The 21,928-nt window shown below is 36.8% G+C and overlaps 1 protein-coding gene across 1 annotated transcript in view; it reads left to right on the top strand.

The window, feature by feature from the left end:
* LOC307135661 (uncharacterized protein) overlaps window positions 1–21,928 on the top strand; it is a gene marked incomplete at its 5' end in the record, with an annotated part of 33,863 nt that overhangs the window by 4,055 nt on the left and 7,880 nt on the right. Inside the window, 2 exons of the mRNA XM_079832234.1 lie at window positions 10,723–10,808; window positions 11,278–11,499. Coding sequence (XP_079688360.1) covers window positions 10,723–10,808; window positions 11,278–11,499 — 308 coding nt within the window. The remainder of the gene's footprint in view (window positions 1–10,722; window positions 10,809–11,277; window positions 11,500–21,928) is intronic.

The raw sequence follows: 21,928 nt of genomic DNA, 5'->3' as shown, positions 1-21,928 counted from the left end.
TTAATAATATAGTTCATTGAGAGTTAAAAAAATATTTAAGCAATAACACAATGCAGTCACTTAATTTTTTTGTCTTCTCACTACTAATTACTAATGAAAAAGTTTGATAATAATAATAATAATAATAATAATAATAATAATAATAATAATAATAAAATTACACAAAAAAGAAATTTAAAACAAGAAATGATTAATATTAGTTTCAATTTTGGTTTCAAAACCCCTGAATTTTCATTTCGGTGCATCCCTAATTTGAGTAATGGACTATATAGTCTATAGATGATCTCATTAAACATTTATTAGACGATTCTTTCAGGAATTCCCCAAATAAGTCAATAGATCCCAATTCGTATAATTGATAAAAAAGTAATAATTAATAAAGGAGAACCATTTATTTTCCCCCAACACATGTAAAGTGATATGTTTTATTTTTTACCACAACTGTCCCTGGGGCCGTTTCAGAAAGGAGGTTAAGTGAAAACTCTGAGTATGTTAACCCTGAAATGAGGGAAACTCTGGGTTTTCTGTTTCAGAATGGGAGGTATGTCAAACCTGAGAAAGCAGGTAAAAGAGAAGAAACTTATACTCAGAGTCAGTCACCAGGGTAACTTACTCTGTGAACCCCACCTGGTCAGGAGCAGGTGTTCTTCGGTAAAGCCAGAGTTTCTTTCAGTCTCCTCCCCTTTTAAAGCGCCAGCTGTGTTTAAATACTTTATTCATTCATTCAAAAGTATTTTCAGACATCTCAACCTGCAAAAAGTCCCAAACCCAGATCTAGATACACTGACCTGATTCATTCTGTTCGGGAGAAGAGATAAAAGCCCGCCCACACTGACAATTGATTGGTTGACTTAATAAAATTCCGGGAGATTTTAACTAATTTGCGGGCATCAGGGAGCCGCTATCAATTTGAACTTCCGGGAGACTTGGGATGTCCGTTTTTTTGTCACAAATCTCTAAAATAAAATCTACATGTAAATGTAAAATCTAAAAAAAGCGCATTTTACTTAAAAAAACAAGTAAAATGATCTGCCAGTGGGGCAACAATAATAATCCCAGACAGCATGGTAACATTGATGCAATGTTGAGTTTTGATCCAAACATCATTTTGTTTGAGATAGACATTCAATGTTTAAAGTGTGTTGTATCAGCCTTGAGATTGTGATGAAAGTCGACAGCACACATGAGTGGAGACAGTGGCTGCGTTCGAAACCGCATACTCTTTGAGTAGGTACTCATTTTCAATAAGTACTTACTTAACGAGCTCTAAAAGAGTAGGTACTATATTGCCTGATCTCATTAAGTATGAATGCGATCCGCACTTTATGCGCCATGTTGACGTTATCATGTGACCTACGACGTTATCTCAAGCGCAACGACTTGAAAGATGAGTGACAGGTTTAATTCATCGATCTATAAATATCTTAATATTGATTAAACTTGCTAATTGTGTGGGCTTGTTGAAGAAACAGCTGCCCATTTATTTTGTGATATTAACCCTACTAATCTGACCCAGTTTTATCCTTACCAAAACCCACAATCGTGATCTCTTAAATATGTTGTTAATTTCTTTATTTTATATGCAAAACATGTCATCCACAAGCAAAATTGGCCTAAATCTCCTTTATATTTTCCTTTTTAAATTTAACTCCTGTTTTATCCCTCAATCCCTTATTCAAAGATATCTAACCTTGTTATTGTTTTTTCTTTGTATATAATGTATGCAAACCCATGATATTTGTTTTATTATTAGGATTGTTAAAGATACAACCATGTAATTATAAAATAAAAGATAGGCCTATGAGTGACAGGTGCAGTAACAGCTCAAAGCATCAATAACTCCACAGCCCGACCTGTGCAGTTTCCCTCAGAGTCTGCAACGAGGACGTCTTTCAGCTGCTCGAAGATCTCACCTTGGGAGAACACTGTTGATTTTATACTCTTAAAATGTAAGTTATTACTATTCAAAATTAAGATTACCCCAGAATGAATTGCATTGCTAGCCCACTAAAACACTTACAATAATAATAATAACAAATGCTGACCAATACTTAATTATATTACTTTTTTTTTACTGAAAATTATATTGTTTTAGTTAAACAAGCAAAATGCAACTTGTTGTCATATGACATAGCGATGCATGAATACACACTAGACAAATGCAGCCGATGTGAATACCAATTTTCAGTCAAGCAATGAATAAATGCATGAGTTAATAAAATATTTTATTTACTGACAACAATAGGAAACATGAATTAATGAGTAAAAGAATGAATAAAAGTAAACATCACAAATGAATAAGTCATCATGAAACAAAGCTTTATTCAAACGTATTGTTCTAACAAACATCACACATTTACAGGCGGTGAGCCCCACATCTGCTGCCATCTCAACACAGCTGTGCTTCTGTGGCTTTATATTGATGAAGCAGTGACCACCGTGAACACCTTCACCTGTCCCAGGCGTCCCTCATGTCCCTTCTGAACCCCACAACCTTGAAGCAAGAGTGGAGAACATGTGCGGGACAATCTGACTGCTGATGTCTACTCCAAACATCCGTCTGCCTGCTCTCCATCAGCATGACTACTTAAAACGTTTTACAATTCATGTTGTCAGCATCCCATTTCTTGCCATATTTGATTTAATATTTTTTACAATTACATGCTACACCTTGATAAAAGCATAAAAGTTTATGTGCTCAATAGCCTTAAATGTTGAGGTAGTTGCTGATGTGTTAATGTTCCTCAATTCATCAACAGTACTAATGGACAAATAAAAAAAGATAACTTATGTTTAGTTACTTTATTTAGATCTATTAACATTACTGACGTTCATGTAAAGTAAGCAGTGATGACCACAGTGAACTCTACATTATAGCACACACACATCACTCTGATCAGATGTCTATTTCATGCTGTGATGTCATCTGCAATACTTATCGAAAATGTTCCTGTCAGATGTTAAATAAACATTTAGTAAGCATCTTTATCTTTAAGTATATCGTTTATGTAAATCCACTTTGGAGACGTGTGTGTGTGTTACTGGAGCTCATACATAGGCTAATAAAACGTGTTTTTACATCCCATCACAACTACACTATACTGTCTGTCGTCTTTACACTTTTAACAATTCAACAGTTTAACGTTACTCTACAGTAGTCCAACAAATGCAATTTTAACACAAGGAACGGTGATTTTGGTTTGTAATACTCACATTTGATTGGCTTTTCTCCGCCTGACGTATCCTTTCCTGTGGCCTCATGGGAAGGCAGGGATAGAAAAGTATCCGACGATGGGTACTTCACAATCTGGGCGGAATCAGTAAGCCATCCGGGAACTTCTCGCCTACTCTTTTATGATTACTGAGGTTTCGAACATACTTCTCCTTTCACGTACTGTTTTCGCCTACTATATAGTAGGTAAGTAGGCATATTCGAACGCAACATCAGTATACGCACGTCCGAATCTCGCGAGAAATAGTCCAAAACCCTGGTAGTTCTCGCCTACTCTTTTATGAATACAAAGGATTCCAGCATACTCTTCGCTCGCCTACTGCTTTTTACATACTATATAGTAGGGAAGTATGCGGTTTCGAACGCAGCCAGTGACATTGAACTAGCAGTGATCTGTAGTTGATGAGCCTAATATCATGCAGGTGTGTATCTCTGCAGAACACTAGTGGGTGTTTCCCAATCAGTGGGGCGTTCTAAACCATAATGGGTATTTTCAATCGCATTACCTGATTTGCTCTAATCCACTGGGCGCTTGGTTTAGGGGTGGGCCTTCATGAGTTTAGCAAGTCTGATGAAAAGTGGTTGAAAAACATCTATTGTAGTTTGAAATTGGCCACTGATTGGTAAACGCCCAATTTGGTTTAGCATAGGCTTGTTGGACTTCATACAGCGATGCGCAGACCGATCGGCGGCTGTCTTGAAGCAGTGCATGCCGGTTAGAAATTTTGTCCGACTTGTAGTAGGGGAAAATACTATGGTAGTCAATGGGGATCTGCTTGGTTACAAACATTCTTCCAAATATCTTCTTTTCTGTTCAGCAGAACAAAGAAACTCATACAGGTTTGGGACAACTCGAGGGTGAGTAAATGGAGATTTCAGGGTGAACTATCCCTTTAAATAATTTTTTGTTGAAAAAACTCAAGCTCTTTTATTCTTCAAGATTAACTCTTTATTTGAATGCTGTGCAGTTTCACAGAAAATGAACTGAGATGTATGTAATGGTCTATGGTCTTAGCTCAGAGGTGTTTATTTCTCTTCATGAAGAGTTTAGCTCAACACACCTGCCTGAAGTTCTCCAATCCTAATGACCTTGATCAGCTGCTTCAGCTGTGTTTAATTAAGGCTGAGATAAACTCGGTGGGACAAATTAGACACTCTTTTTTATATTTAAGCATTAGTAGATTTGAGAACTAGAATTTATGTACAGAATTTAAAGGTACTATAATCAGTTTTAATATTTTGTCTTGAGCAACTTTTTTTGAGCGAATTAGTATATTAACATTTATTGAATTTGACTGTATGACAACTGAATTAACTTGTTAAGTAATATCATGCTTTCTTTTTCAGATTTCAGAGAACCCAAAGGAAAAGAGGCAGTCGGCTGATGCAAGATTTCTAAAACCTGAACTGCTGGACCACCTGTAGTCATAATGACATCAGACTTCTGAAACTAGTTTTATTTTTAAAGTGGCTATATGCTTTTTTTCTGAAATTTAAAGGGGTGGTAAAACACATTCTTTTGAAGGCTTGACTGTGTTTGTGGGGTGCACTGTAACATGTGTTCATGCTTCGTTTAAAAAAAAAATTGCCTTATTTTTCATATATTTGACCTTTATTCTACACTGCTCTGTCCCTCCTTGTAAAACGGTCTGATGCTTTCCGGGTTGTATGAAGCCAGTCCCTCAAAAATACGCAGTGGGCTCTGATTGGTTAGCTGGCCCAGTGTGTTGTGATTCGCTAAACGCCTAGTGCACGTATGTCGGAAACGTCACGCCCCTTACCTTTATCGGAGGCTGTGCTTGCTTTGGTCAGTGTTAGAAACAACGGCGTCAATAAAACCATACCAATCTGAGCCCGAATCAGACCCAGAACATTTGAGTGAAGATGATCGAGCAGAACCTGTTCAGTCCTCAAGAGTAAAGACTGCGGATCTATAGTGATCGCTACTGAATGGCACTTTAACTTTTGTATTTTTAGAACGATTATAGCCAAATATCTGTCACAAGAACTAACCCAAAACAAACACTAAGCACTGGCTTAAACTAGTAAGTTAGCCAAATCACACACAGAACCATGTTTAGCATGCCTGTAGATAAACAATACATAAAAGCTCTTATCAAAGAATCATTTACACTAATGCCAGGTTCGCTGTTGAGATTTTAACGTTAGTGTTTGTAACGATAGGTGTTCGTCGGATAACGTTAAGTATGAATGAGCATTTAACAGACTGGTTTGCAGAACAGCGTTGTCATCTGTTTACTTCCTTGCTACAACCTATTACAGGAAAACACATAGATGAAATATAAATCAGACTTACAGGTTGTGGCCCGTGAACAGCTTCTGTTTGTAAATCCAGCTTTCAGGACAAGCTGTTGTGCATATCCTGTATTGAACTCGCGAAGTTTGTGGAAGTTTGTGTTGTCCTCCGTGAAATGTGTAGCGCGCGCGTCGTGCATCCACGCACCGGCAGTGTTTTTTTCACGCAGCTGACGTTGTGCAAATCTGGCATTGAAATCGCGAAGACGGTGGATGTTCTCCTCCGTGGATGTGCTGCAGGGAGCCCTGCGCGTGCCTGATTCCCCGCTGACTCAAACACACGTGCATATAACATGTTTTATTTTAAACGCTCTGCAACGCACCCCCGTCCCTATGAAGGCTGAACAGAGCAAGTACCCCAGACCTGCAATCCGGATGAAAATAACAGCGTTTCCTTGGCATCGCGGCAACAACACTCCAGCCTACTATACCACAACAGCGCCGCGATACAAAATGGCCTCACCCCCCCTTATTTCATATTCCCCGGAGGAGGGGTTTATGTAAATATTGGGCCTGGTGATGTCAGCAAAACCTGGGTGAATGTGTAGTAGTCCCTAGCGGCCGTTTGCTGTAGTCCTTAGAAACTGATTTCTGTAAAAGCAAATATCTCCCTTTGCTTTAAACTTTGAACGTTGTAACTTTGCAGATGTTGTTTATGCTCAAGCAGCAACATTACACGCTAGCTAAAGTTAGAATAGTGAAATCGTGGTTTACCACCCCTTTAAACTCGCGACTAACACCTGTGGCCAAAAAACAGAACTGCTCTCATTTTCTGCTCGCTCTCGCAGCGGTGGTGACGTCACATCCGCAGATAAAAGCAAATCAAATCTTTTATCCGCAAATAAAAAGGCTATTGTTACGTTTATTTTGGGGAAAAAGTTGCATATAGCCCCTTTTAAAGGTTGTAAAATATTTGTTTTTGCATTATTGCTAACAATTGCTTGTAAAAAATTAATCACTAACATAAGTTCATTGAAGATAATGGGAATTGAAAGCTTATGAGATGATTCATGCATTAAGACTATAATGGGGTCCGTATAAGGAATTGTTTTGTCAACAAGGCTCCGAAGAGCCTTGTGTGTGTTCTAATAAAGAAGCAGTTTCTCTGTGCAGAGTAAGAAACAGGAAGTGAAAATGGAGTGAGATGTCCAAGCAGGGGCGATTCTAGGATTTTTTCAAATGGGGGGCACAAGAGGGGCCACAATGAATACAGACGGGGCCAATCTTATATTGTGTGTTTATATGTAGAACTGTAGATATCCAAATCATTTAAAGTTCAGCAAGCTTAAAATCGGTGATGAGCATTAATACCTTATTAACTTTTATTGGCATTCAGTATTTCCCATAGGATTTAGTGAAACTGTGGGTGGACCTCTGTCCCTCTAGGGGGGTTCGGGGGTATGCCCCCCCCCCCCCCCCCGGAGGAAAATTGTGTGCATTTTTATGTTAAATTCATTAATCTGGTGCACTTTGAGAGTTCAAAATTAAGATCTCCAACCCATATTCAGTGTGCAAATTGAGCGAAGAAAAAGTCTTGACTTCAAGCATTGACTTGAACCGCAACTTTAAAGGGGACTCTTACTCTCCATAGTAATATTAATAATAGTTATAATATTAATCCTATGACCGTAATGGCCATATATTGTAAAACAAATGCACTGGAAACAAATGCGTGAGCTTTTATTTTGATGTAAACTGCAGTCAAGCATTTATTTTGGCGGAAAACATGTTTACAAACACTTGTTACAAATCTAAAATGCGGTAATCGTCAACCATGCAGATGTGAATATAATGGGAACTGCTTGTACCCGCTACGTTCCCAAATGCACGCTAAACTCAGCACATGCACAGATGGAGGTCACCGCGTTCATTCAGGGTGCGTTCCATTCGACCGTAAGTGGACTGCGAAGTGGACTTCAGAGGGTATTCTGCCATCTCAAGTGAGATTCCAATCCAAAGGGAGCGAACATGTTCAGAAATGTTCAAACACTGGGAATTTATTCACTGCTGTAGCTAAATCAGAACAATCAAATACAATTTGAAAAAACTTTTCAGAAGTGAAAAACTGTAATAAATAAAATCCAATCTTGTGAAGTGTACAACTCAAAAAAATAATAAACCTCAACAATAAGTTATAAAAACTTTACTCACATCCTCACAACCTTATACATGGCCAGAACAAAAAGACCAGGTTTAAAAAAAATAATAATACTAGAAAAGCCTTATTTATACAAATACAGAATTATATTAATCATTCATTTAATAAATACATAGTTAATGAATTCATATAACTTTATAAATTAAGCAATAATAATACAAATATTTTATAGGCTATGTAAAATTATAATGTATGATTTTTGTTTTGTTTTGAGAATGTTTTTGCATGTTATCAAAGGACGTTTTGTCACAGGCCTACAAATATAGGAAAACACAGGCCTACACACACTAAATTTAATTTGAGAATCATTTCATCCACTTTGCTTGACCAGCTGGAAAATTCTAAACTAAATATGTGTGAAAGGTTTAAAGCACTTTCAAAGTTTTAAAAATAAAAAAATGACAGTTAAATTAAAGTTTGACATTTGTCACATTATTGAAACATATAAATACATATAAATTATTATTAAACAGGTTAATAACTCATGTGGATCCAAGGACAGTCAAGCTACATATAAAAAAATATCTTCATAATCTCTAGATATTAGTCAAATTATCCATAAGAAACATACCTATACCGCGTTTACATGTGGGTGAATAAAGTTTGAGGTTGCGGCGGTCATGTTCGGGTTGCAAATTGTGCGTATACTCGAGTCCTACACCACATTTCTTTTTATGAATCCATTTCAAAGTGTTTATATCCAAACGAACAGCATTCGTAGGTTCTCCTCTACCCCTGTATTGTCCCATGCTTGCCCAGCGTCGTGCAGCCGTGTAAACTCTGATCAGAGGCGCAGACATCGCTGGTTCTGTGGCTTGCCGTTTGTAGCCTATATTAGTTAGTCAACGTCGTAATGATTTAAAAAAAGATTTTTTAAAGTTTAATTACAATTATTATAAAGTCATTATCGAGTCGTGTTTCGTGACAAGTCAAGTCAAGTAGCCTAATTTTCTTCATTGATTAGAAATCTTTAAATTCACAAGTGCAGTCACGTAACTCCTGTTAAAGTGTGGAAGGTGAGATAATCATCCGATTTGCTTCGGCATCTCGCTTGCAATATAACTTGTGTAGGCTATCGCCCAGGAAAAAAATCACAATGCAGGAAAACCCTGCTTGTGTTATTATGTAGCTAGTATTACATTCAGCCACACAGATCATTGTAATGATTAGCATTATCTTGGTCTAACATCAAACCTGGTCTGTCCTAACACTGAAAGACGGAACCAAAATCTAGCGCTGCAACAATCGCTAATGGGAGGAAAAAACTTACAGTGGGGGCACACTGGGGGGCCAATCAGTTTTCAGGGGGGGCAAATATCCCCATGGCCCCTCCCCTGTATACGCCCCTGTGTCCAATCGAGGCGGAGGACCAGAATTCATGTGATTTCCGAAGAAAGACTGCCCACATCTTTATTCTGTTTAAATATTTGGGTCCGGGAAAGGCGAGTCAGTCACAGACGAACTGAACATAAGACTTGCTAGGATTGTGTAATCAGAGACAGCTGTGACCCAGAGCTCTGTATGCTTCATTCATCTGACTTAATTCATGATTAAAACAGTTCATCTAAACTTCATCTCTGCTCTCCTCATTCAACGAACACGCGGGCTTGAGGAATTGATGCCAAGCCCAACACTTTCCCCCTTTCTTTTTTTAAAGAAGGATATTTAATATATTTTTTGTCACTGATTGTGGTAAACCATTCAATAAAATAAATTGACTCAACTGCTAAGAAGGAAGCTAAGATTTATATTTTAAAGGGTTTTCTCCAAATTTGAAATGGTCCAGTTAAGTGTAGTTCAAATATTAATGTTGTTTCAACATTAACTTGGTACATCATTGTTTTATCATGTTGTCATTACATTTCAGCTGTGTTTTAAGTTTCAACACAAGTGATCTAGAATCAACATCACATTGTAACCTTGATCAGACAATATTACCAAAGATAATTTTTCTTAATTTCAATATTGATTCAATATCAGCGATGTAGAATCCATCATAACGTAACGTTGATTCAACAATATTACCATTGATTTTTATTTCACCATTGATTAAACATTAAATGCGGGTGTAAACGTAATATTGAACTAACATCAATTCATAATGTTGAATCAATGAAATTCCAGTTGATTTGTGGTTAAAATCTCAGTATTGCTTCAACATTAACTGAGGGTGCAAGAGATGCTAAAGCAACATCACTTTGTAACGTTAATTCACTGTAATTGGCATTGACACATCAACACTGACTCAACATTGTTTCAATGATTTCATGCTATCTGGGATATGTGTCAGTATTGAAATGCATAGAAATGCTTTTTCTGATATTAAAATGTGGACATATAAAGTTCATCTAAGACTAAAAACTTGAAAATAGGTGTAAAATGTCTAAAAAGATGATTGCCCTTGAATCAGATTTATTTTCATGAAATCCTCATAATCTTTCAACAGTTATTGACATTATTTGGATCAATTTCCCCATTTATTTGAGTCACTTTTCCCAGTTTAAAGCCATAAACTAATAAATGATGATAAACATGATAAAGTAGACATAAGCCTTCAGAAAAAAAGCTTTAGTTTGAGTGTTGAATCTAAACTGCTCTGTCTCTCTACTCCCTCAGACTACAGATATCTGCATATATCCAGACCACAGCGCCTCGGTTTTTACAGAAATTCAAGGCCTAATAAAGCATTTAAGTTTGTTATACTTTTAATGACTTTTATGGCCTAAGGACCCACAGAAACCCTGCTATTTGCTTGTGAAGTTATGGTATTTCCTCATTTATTTAATTTATAATGAATGTTTTCTATATTTTATATATACAAACAGCTAAAATTTAAGTCGGGTACTGTGTCTTGATTTAGAGTAATTTAATATTTTTTTAATCTCTCAATGTGAACTGTACTATTAACTTACCATTGTGTTTTTAAATGCATTTCAATAATACATTCAACTCTGAATTTTGTCATATTTTCTTGTATAAGTTGTATTAATATATCTTTTCTATGTACATTTCTCAGTGAACGGGACTTTTATTTTGGTATCGCGTGTGACGTCATAAGGCCGCGCCGCGTTCCTGCATCTGTTGTGATTCTGCTGAAGAGAGGTTTGTGTTTTAAGCGTTTAAAGTGAGGCAGAATGAATGATTTATTATTAAATGTAACATTGCATTGCTTTATCTAACATTTATCAGCGTTGTGTGAGTAAAGTAACAGAATAAACTCATGAATAACAGAAGCAGCGGCTCATTTCGCTCTTTATGGTGAATCAGTTCAAACATGAGTTCAGTCTCTGGCGACTGGCGAGAGAACCGGAGCTTTAGACTCTCCGAGTCAATTGAACCGATTGATTTCTATTTCCATCTCGATTTATACAAATCATTAAATAGCTAAACTGACTAACGTTAATATATTAAGGGTCTGTATAATTTGCATTCTTTTATTAATGTGTTGTGTTAGTTTGGAGTGTTTTTGTCTCATCAGGTAATTTAAGTCCATTAACTGAACTAGAGCTGATTGAGACACTCAGAGATTTAGTGTGGATTTGTTTCAGTTAATTATTCTCCTCTTAAACAGGACAGAGTTTTCAAACGCACAGACAAACTCCTGGAGAAGTGACTGAGATCCACATCTACATAAAGATGGAGTTTATTAAAGAGGAGAGTGAAGACATAAAGATGGAGTTTATTAAAGAGGAGAGTGAAGACATAAAGATGGTGGTTATTAAAGAAGAGAGTGAAGACGTGAAGATTGAAGAAACATTGAGAGTGAAACATGAAGAAACTGAAGAACAAACAGGTTAGTTTCATTCTCTGTTTGAATTGTAGAATTGTAAATATATCTATTAAAATACAGATATTCTGGTCTATAACTCCTCTCTGAACCTCCAGCTGCCCTGTATCTCACTCTCTTATTGGCTGTATTAATTAATCGCTGATGTCAGAACACATTTCACACAGCAGGAGTTTGAATCGTAAACAGGTCCAGATATTTAGCATGACAAATTTCTTGCGGGCGTCTGCTTCTCTCTGATCGCGTCTTTGATAATTCACACTGCGTGATTGTCACTCACGTGCACGAGATTTGCCTATGATTTGGGGCATTTGTCAGCAAGTCAAAATCGGGGCTAGAATTGGGCAGTCTGAACTAGCCATTTGACTTCCCGCTAACACTGGTTTAGTTTAGTGAGAATGAAGATAGCAGTGGTCTCAAACTCAGCTCCTGTCAAACTCAAACCTGCTTTAACACGCCTGTAAGTTCCTAGTTACCCTGAAGACTTTGATGAGCTGGATCAGGTGCGTTGAATTATGGTTTGAGCTAAACCCTGGCTGTGTCTCATTTGTACACGCTGTGACTATACACATCACAACATGTAAATAGAAAATTTTTGGCGTTATTTTGTCACTTATTGAGCAGTAGGCTAGCTGGAGCCATATACCTCCAGTCTTTGTGCTAAGCTAGGCTAGCGGTGGGTGCGTCCGACAGAGTTATGGGATGCACAGAGATGAGAATGGTGTGTATGGACTTATCTAACTATGAGGGATACGGTGAATAAGCTAAAGTCACCAAAAGTCGGCGTGTTCCTTTAACTTTATCCATCCTTGTGATTTATTGACTAATTCAATCCCTGAACTAGGGCTGAAACGATTCATCGAGTTACTCGATTACAAAAATTCCTCGAGGCCTCGTTAAATTCCTATGATGCGCACTATACGTGCAGGGATCTGATTCACACGGACCATTGTTCAAGCCTATACATTGATGTTCGCTGATTTTAGTCCCACACTGTATTTGTAGCGATGTCGTGATGCGGTTTGACTAGATATGATGTTTAGCTTTGATGTTTTTAAGTAGTACGGTATTCACGTTCAATTGCAAGAGAGTATAGCCTAAAAAAAAGAACCCCCGCTTCACACACACACACACACACACACACACAAACACACACACACACACACACACACACACACACACACACACACACACTCTCGTCTCTCTCACACGCCAGTCAGACCAATCGCGGCAATGCATCACATATGCTTACACTTTTATGTAGCCACGCAACAATAATTTCAGCATTCACTGTATACACCGGGACGTGATGTTGTGACGCGATTTTTCGAACGGATGCTTCACCTAAAATGCACCGCAATGCAAGTGATGCAAGCCAAATGCAGCGTTCTATTGAAAATGAATGTATGTATTTCTGCCGCAATGAAGCAACTGGTCTGACTGGGGCGTCACTCTTCCTCACGCACGGCATGTGTGCGTGCACACACACACACACACACACACACACACACACACACACACACACACACACACACACACACACACACACACACACACACACACACACACACACACACACACACACACACACACAGGTTGCTAGGTTACCATAGCAAATAGGCTCACCCCAGAAATTATATATTATTTGTTAGTAGCCTAATGGTAAATGCTGCAGGTGTAGAAATCTACATAACACAGATATTTGCTTTGATGTCAGGGCTAGATTACAGCATGAAACCTGTTGAGCATGTTCATAAATTAAATTGCTTTTCCTCTTCATTTTCGTTATACATCAGGGTTTTTCCTGGGTCAAAAATGGTCTTCGGTGGTGGCTGACAGACATGGTCATCCATACACACGCACGCACAGTAAAAAAGTACCCTACCCACGTGATCTGCAATCGCAATACTGACAATACATTTTAAATAAATTCAAAGAAAGTTTGTAACTTTTGCTTATCTTATTTTGATCCCACATGAAAAAATACTAGAGTATATTATAGTAAAATTACTCTAGTAAATACTATAGTGTTTTTGAACCGTACTATAGTAAATATACTACAGTAAACAAAGTGTAGTAAATACTATAATATACTACAATATACTACAATTTACTGTAGTATCTTTACTATAGTATGGTTCAAAAACACTATAGTAATTTTACTATAATATACTATAGTATTTTTTCATGTGGGATACCTTGATGCTTGTTTTTGTTCCTCATTTTTACACTATTTACTGATAATTGTTTTGGTATATAATCATATCAATATTAAAAAGTAGTATGAAAAAAATGAACAAATAGCCTAATTTTCTGCCATATACAATTTCATAAAATTATCAGCTAGCTAATAACTTTGGTCTGGTTTCACCTCACTCCAGTCTAAACTAAGTGATTTATAGGCTATTTATTTTACTACACATTGTGAACATAAATAAACTGAAAGACTGTGGATAATTAAAACTAACTCTTACACCCACTCTTACTAAATTGGGTAAGCACACTTGTGTTCTCATTTCAGAGATGTTCAGAGTAAATGATTAAACTGATTCATGAGTTCAGTGTTGGACAGATCAGTTGTTCTAACCAGTTGTTAAAATGATTCGGTTCAAAGGAGTCAAATAGGTAGTGAATCGGACATTAGCAGACGCTTTGTGTGCGAATCCCCTCTGTTTGAACATTGCAAAAGATTTGTCAACACACAGAAAACACTTCATAACCGGATAGGATTTGTTTCCCGTTTATTGAAAGTATGCTTTATGTCAGCTGGTCAGAGAATCAGTCAATGTTTTTTGAGCGCATTTCACACCCAGCGGTAATTAAAGGAAAACATCGTCTGATAGCACCACGTGCAACATGGATTCGGTCTTCCGACCTTTTGATTTTGATTAACGTAATATGTGAAATATTAGAAAGCTAAGAATGCTTATTTTGAAGACAGAGAGCGTGCGAGCGAGGGATGAGCTCTCTGATCGTTCACTCTGTCACTCAGTTAACGCAAGCGCAGCAGTCATCTACTACATCAATCATAAATCACAATAACTCATCAAATAAGGCTTTGGCGGGACAAAAATTTGTTTTGGCGGCCGCCAAAAAATGTTCAATGTAGGATAAACCCTGTACATTATTTGTTTTGGTTGTTAAAATTAGTTTTTATCCGATTACTAGATTAATCGATCGATTAAGTGCTAGATTAATCGATTACAAAAAGAATCGATAGCTGCAGCCCTACCCTGAACTGTGTCATTTGCATTGGGTAAGTCACAATCATTTGTATTCGTATATTTGTTAAGTATATTCGTTTGTAAATGGAAGATGATTAAAGGATTAGTTCACCCCAAAATGAACATTTCCTGATAATTTACTCACCCCATCTCATCCAAGATGTTCATGTCTTTCTTTCTTCAGTCAAAAATAAATTAACTATTTTGAAGAAAATGTTCCAGTATTTTCCATCATATAATGCTTTTCAATTGCAACCAAAATGCTGAAGGTCCAAATCAACGCAGGTTCAAAGCACTTCGAAGAGCTTCTGAGGCTCTGCGTGATCCCAGACGAGGAATAGGGTCTTGTCTAGCGAAACGATCGGTCATTTCCCCCCAAAATTTTTTTAATGAATATACTTTTTAACCTAAATAGCTCATCTTGCGCTGCGAGGCGCTAAGGATGACGTAATCACGTTGGAACGGTCACGCTAGATGTAGGCAGAAATCCCGCCCCCGTGTTTACAAAGCACTCATGTGAAGACTAATACAAACAAACTAACAAACTACTAACAAACCGTTCATGAATCGGGAATAAAGAGGGCAAAATGAAAAATGTAAGTTCTTTTTGTTACACTGTTACATATTTAATTTAATATGAAAATAATTAGGGATGCACGATATATCGGCAACATATCGTTATCGGCCGATAAATGATTATTTTTGATTTTATCGTTATCGGTCCAATAAGAAAATTTGACCGATATAGTCAAGCCGATAGATTCACAGCCTTTTGTAACATTGTAAGTTGTAATATTATATTTATTATTATTCTGTGTGTAATATCATATAGGATGCGTTTGGTTGAGTTAATAAACGATGCAGTAAAGCACTTCATTGTCTTTAGCTTCAGCGCGCGCCCACGGAGTTACACCTTCATGATGAGCACAGTCAAGTTTGCTTGTGCATTCACAGCCTTTTGTGCCATTGTAAGTTGTAATATTATATTTATTATTTTGTGTATATAATCCCATATAGGATGCGTTTGGTTGAGTTAATTAACGATGCAGTAAAGCACTTCATTGTACCGGCGCGCGCATTTCAAACAGAAATGCACAGCATTAATAACTACTGGGACTGTCCTATACATAACACTGCAATGAGAATATTTCTGTTATAAAACGTAGTGAATTCTCTGGGTTTAGTTGTTTTTCAGCGCGCTGTTGTGGGAAGCTCAACAACGCATTCTGACCAGCACAGTCAAGTTCGCTTGTGCATTCGCGTCATTTTAAGCATATGTAAGTCGTAATATTACGTTTTTGTAGTATAAACATCTGATTAAAGTCATATAGGATGTGTTTGGTTAAGTCAATAACCCGCAGTGCTTCACTGTACCGGTGATCATCTTAAGTTTCAGCACGCTCTCAAACAGGGGAAGAGTATCCACAGGAGTTATAACCCTTCACCTATGCGTGATTTTGTGCTAATATAAGTTGTAATATTATATTTATTTTGTATAAATATCTGATTGTTCTCATATATGATGCGTTTAGTTGTTAATTAAACTTCTAAGCTTCAGTTTATGGTTGTTCGTTCATTCTCTCCAGCTTCAGCGCGCTCTCAAACAGCAACATTATTCCTAATAAACTAGACTAATATTACAGATGTTTACTATTACTGTAATATTAAACATATATTTTTTTCAAAAACACAGAAGCATTATTTTTTATAATTAGCACTTTTATTGTTCTCGTATCATTTCCATCAACAATATGGTTTGATTAAAACCATTTCTTTATCGTCTGTGCGGAGGTTATTTCATGCACTTGCATTCTGATTCTTTATTATGCAGCCTAAGTAATGCTGTTCAATTACTTGTTTGCATTATTTAGGTATATTATTTTTATTTTTTAGACAATATAATTTTTGGTAACATTTTACAAATAAGGTCTCATTTTATTAACGCATTAACTATCATGAACAAACAGAGAGCAATAACCTTTGTTTCTTTTAGTAATAAAATGTTTGTGTTTTGTAACAGTCCATTCACAGTTCATACCTAATGTTAAAAGACACAACTTTGGGTCTGAATATGTTGACATTAACATGAACTAAAATTAATAAATCCTGTTGAAGTATTGTTCATTCATTGTTGGTTAACTAATACTAACAAAAATTAAACCTTATTGTAAAGTGTTAAAAAAAAAATTTGGCCATAGGAGTGTACAATTAATTTGAAAAGGTAAGGAATCTCACACTGGTTCAAATAGGCTACGGGACTGTATAGGTTTGATTTATGTTGAAGTGTTTGGGACATGGCTTTTAATGGTGAGCCTTTTGTTTTTGTAATCAGGCTCTCAGAGTTTATTAAAATTTGTATTTAGATTTATCGGCCAATATATCGGTTATCGGCTTTCAAATATTAAGAATTATCGGTTATCGGTATCGGCCAAAATGTTCATATCGGTGCATCCCTAAAAATAATATCCTAATTAATTATTTAAATCTGTTTTAATAGGAAGTTATATAAAGACACACATTATAGTTCTGTGTATTTTATCTCAAATAAAAGATGTTGTTTTATTCCACATGGAAATGAGCAGAAATAAATGAATACAGCTCTTATTCACATGAAGTAAACAAAATGCTGCTTGGTTATTTTAACATAAAATTGCTACCGTAATAACGGCCCATTTCACATGTGTACGTACTTTTCTTTTTTGAGCGGTGATGAAATCTATTGCTCTTGTAAATACTTGCCAGCATTTCAGTAATAAAAACACTAAAAACTATCTTTAAAATGCATCCAAATTACAGCGAATCGCAACCGTACCGTGCTCTGCAGGGGTCAAAAATGTATATAAATAGCAATTAAATTACCAGATGACCTTGGTATTTGGCAAAAAAACAGCAGGTAATTCGGCCAGGGATTTTTATTTGGGTGGTGGGAGAAAAACACTGACATTCTGGATTCGGATGGCAATAGAATCACAGACTAGCCCCTGTAAATGATGACAATGCTTTACGACCCCTCGAGAAACAATTACCATCCGAATAGGGCTTCAGCCAACTCCATCAGCACTAACAGAGCGAGCTGGAAAATCGAACTTTTCCCGAACCCTGTGGGGAGGACGGCCACAACATCATGGCCACCAACAAAACTCAGCAAAGATTGTTCTTGCTCCGGCTTTAACTTCTGGATATTCGGCAGCGGTACCACAATAGAATGAATGGCTTCGCTCGCATCTTTCTCCGCCGCCATTACTGAACTACAACTCAAACTAGCGCACGATATCAACGTCATCGTTCTCAGCCACTCCCTCTGTTCACTGCTTGGACCGGTTAAAATTTAATCAGAGAAAACCAAAGAATATACCACAATCCCAGACGGAGAACTGAAGGAAAATGAAAATTGAGCGGAAGTACGTAGGAGGGCAGAGCCAGGCTATGCCCTACCCACATACATTAGAATAAATTGATAAAAATGTTCTCAAAAACACTCTACATTTTAACACAGTGGTGGAATATTGCATATATTATATTTAACCACAATTTTATGAAAAACATATATAAAAAGTCATATTTTTATTTATTTATTTATTATTTGAAAATCTGTCATTTGTAATCTGTTTGGTCTTTGTCCCTTCAGAAAGTTTCTGTTGATTCCACTAGTTGGCAGTAAACAGGAAAAATATATATTTTTTATAACGCCCTCAAAATAAAGTGATCTACAATGCAACACTTGATGACGTCGTCAAAAAACGTGGCTAACAAAGATGATCAAAACTAAGGATAAGAGTATTTGTCTGCATCACATGTTTTGATCTGGACATCGGTGACATATTACAATGTCGTTTGGCCATGCTTGCTCACAGACGCGTGAAAATAACAAGAAAACAACCTAAGGAATGAGCTAATACAGCGCTAGTAGCTCCACAACGAGGTAGTGGTCCGAACAGGAATATGACTTGTGTGTTTGCTTGTTCAAAGGCTTTTTTCCATTTTTGTGATTCTTTTTAAACTGCACAGTGATATTCTTGAGGGTGAGAGCTTTCTTTTGATATATGACATTTTGGTTTGTGATTTATAAATATGAAATATATTATTCATATGATTTTCTTAAGGGGGGTCATTATTATCATACGTCTATTATCTATAGGAAAGCTGAGTTTGTAATCTTTCAAATAATACCATATATGTCTAGTTTTGTGATGTACAACTTATAGATTTTTTTTTAAAAAGTGGTTTTAATCAGTGTCTTATGGTGCGTTCAAGTCATGTCGTAAAGATCGTATTTACGAGTTGAAAGCACATGAACGCCACCACGAAGTCGTAAATACCAGTGGGAAGTTAGGGATTTTCTTTAAGCCCCGATCTGTACAAGAACATATTAATGATATTTACAGTTAATTTGAATATTTACTTTTTACTTTCGGTACTTGAGTACGTTTTAAATCGGATACTTTTGTACTTTTACTCAAGTGATGTTTGAATGGAGGACTTTCTACTTTTACCGGAGTCATTTTTTATTTATACAGTATATATACTTTTACTTAAGTATAACTTTTGAGTACTTTTACCACCCCTTCAAACTCATAGCTTCTCTTTAATTCCAGGCTAATTTTGTGGCATAGACATGTTTTTATTTACAACCCCAAATCAGAAAAAGTTGGGACAGTATGGAAAACGCAAAAAAAAAGAAGAAGAAAAAAAGAAGTGATTTCTAAATTTACTTTGACTTGTATTTCATTGCAGACAATATGAACACAAAATATTTCATGTTTTGTCTGGTCAACTTCATGTCATTTGTAAATATGCATCCTTTCCTGTTATTCAGACCTGCAACACATTTCAAAAAAAGTTGTGACAGGAGCAATTTAGGGCTAGTAATGAGGTAAAATGGTTAAATAATGATGTGATTTGAAACAGGTGATGTCAACAGGTGATTGTAATTAGGGGTGCACCGATCCGACTTTTTCAGTCCCGATACCGATACCGATGCCTGGGCTTTGTGTATCTGTCGATACCCGATACCGATCCGATATATTGTTGAATTAATAATAAACTGTATATCTTCCACCTTATACCTTCCTTGAAGAGACTAAAGGCACCAGACTTTACTAACTAAACATAACTAAGACAAAAATAACAGATGTATGTAAGGTGTTGAATTCTTATTTATTTAAAAAACAATTGTGCATTCAAATCTAAAATAGAATGTAATCTAACTTCTTTAAATAAATAAAATGTAGCAGTGGAAACAAAAAACAGTGTATTGGTCAAACATACAATAGTAATCTGACAGTTACCAAACATTTTTTACACTACAGATAATTGTTTTGGTATATAATCATATCAATATTAAAAAGTAGCATTACAAATTAACAAATAGTCTAATTTTCTACCATATGCAATTTAATAAAAATTTTCAGCTAGCTAATAACAACTTTGTTCTGGTTTCACCTCACTCCAGATTAAATGATTGTAGGCTAGGCCTATTTATTTTACTACACATTGTCAACAGAAATAAGATGAAATACTGTTGATAATTAAAAACAATTCTTACTACCCATTTCTTGCTAAAATGGGTAAGCACACTTGTGTTCTCATTTCAGTTGCGTTCTGAGTAAATTAATAAACTGAGTTCATGAGTTCAGTGTTGGACAGATCAGTTGTTCTGGCCAGTCGTTAAAATGATTCGGTTCAAAGGAGTCATTAGGTGGCGAATCGGACATTAGCAGACGCGTTGTGTGCGAATCCCGTCTGTTAGAACATCGCGAAAGATGTCAACACACAGAAAACACTTCATAACTGGATATAATTTGTCTCCCGCTTATTGAAAGTATGCTTTATGTCAGCTGGTCAGAGAAGAGTCAATGTTTTTTGAGCGCAATTCACACCCAGTGATAATTCAAGGACAAAATTGTCCGAATGTGTCACGTGCAACATGGTTTCGGTCTTCCGAGCTTTTGATTTGGATTAATATGTGAAATATGAGAGCGAACACTGATTATTTTGAAGACCCAGAGAGCGCGCGCAGGGGAGGAGCTCTCAGATCGGTCTCTCTGTCACTCAGTCACAAGCGCAGCATCTGTTCTACATCACTCGTAAATCACAATAACTCATCAAATTAGGCTTTGGCCGTCAAAAAAATGTCAATGCAGGAAAGACCCTGACTTTGCAGTAATACCCTCGAAACAGCGACGAACTAGTTGGCGTGGCAAGCGTGAAATATCTCCTCCACACAGCCGACTCTCTGGCTCGCTCCCTTCTAGCATGCGACACACGTGAAGCTGACGAATGACGTAGGTTCTGCTGCGACGGAAAAAAACACCTGGATCGGCTTGTGGATCTGTTAATTTCTCCGATCCCCGATCCAGCTATTTTGTCAGTATCGCGGCCGATATCCGATCCTAATATCGGATCGGTGCACCCCTACTTTGTCATTTACAACAAATTAAGCTAGTATTGTAATATAACAATTGGCCTAATATATAAAATACCGTTTACAGTGGCTTCATATATTAAAAACATAAAAGATTAACTCACCCAATGGGCATTTTTTTGTTCTTCATTTTCTATAAGCAGTGTAAACAAACCTGTATTTTCGTGAAATTCATTAAAAGAAGGTACATCGCCTTCTTGCTCTGACCAAAGAAACTTGAACGCACATGATATCGTAAACACGACTTCTCACCTCGTAAATACGAACATCCCAGGAGGACTTGAACGCACCATTACGAGTCCTAAGTAAGACCCTGATTAGCTGGTTCATGTGTGTTTAATTGGGGTTAAACTCTGCAGGACAGCGGCCCTCCAGGACTGAGTTTGAGGACCCCAGATCTAGATATTGGAAACTGGGATACGTTTATCCATTTCTCAAGTGTATTTGTCTGTTTCGAATTGAAGTGAGAGTGCAACTCACTAAAATGTCCTTTAGGTCTTATCTTTCTGATGTGTTTTGGCTGCTTTGGTAACCAGTACCTGGTTTGGGGATACATTTTGCGGATTATAGAGTTGAAGAACTCTAACTCTTCAGACTATCAGTCCTGTCAAATCACATTTCAGGAAATCTGTTTCAGCCGGACTGCTCTGACTGGTTTATGTGACTTTCTTACGGCATGTCAAGTCAAGTCAACCATATTTATATAGCGCTTTTAACAATGCAGATTGTTTCAAAGCAGCTTTACAGTGTTAAACAGGAAAATAATGCAACAGAATTTTATTCTGCC

The sequence above is a fragment of the Gobio gobio genome, assembly GCF_949357685.1.
Source record: "Gobio gobio genome assembly, chromosome: 1".
In the NCBI taxonomy this organism is placed as follows: Eukaryota; Metazoa; Chordata; class Actinopteri; order Cypriniformes; family Gobionidae; genus Gobio; species Gobio gobio.
Note: the sequence above shows the minus strand (reverse complement) of the source record. Positions and strands in the feature narration are given on the sequence as shown.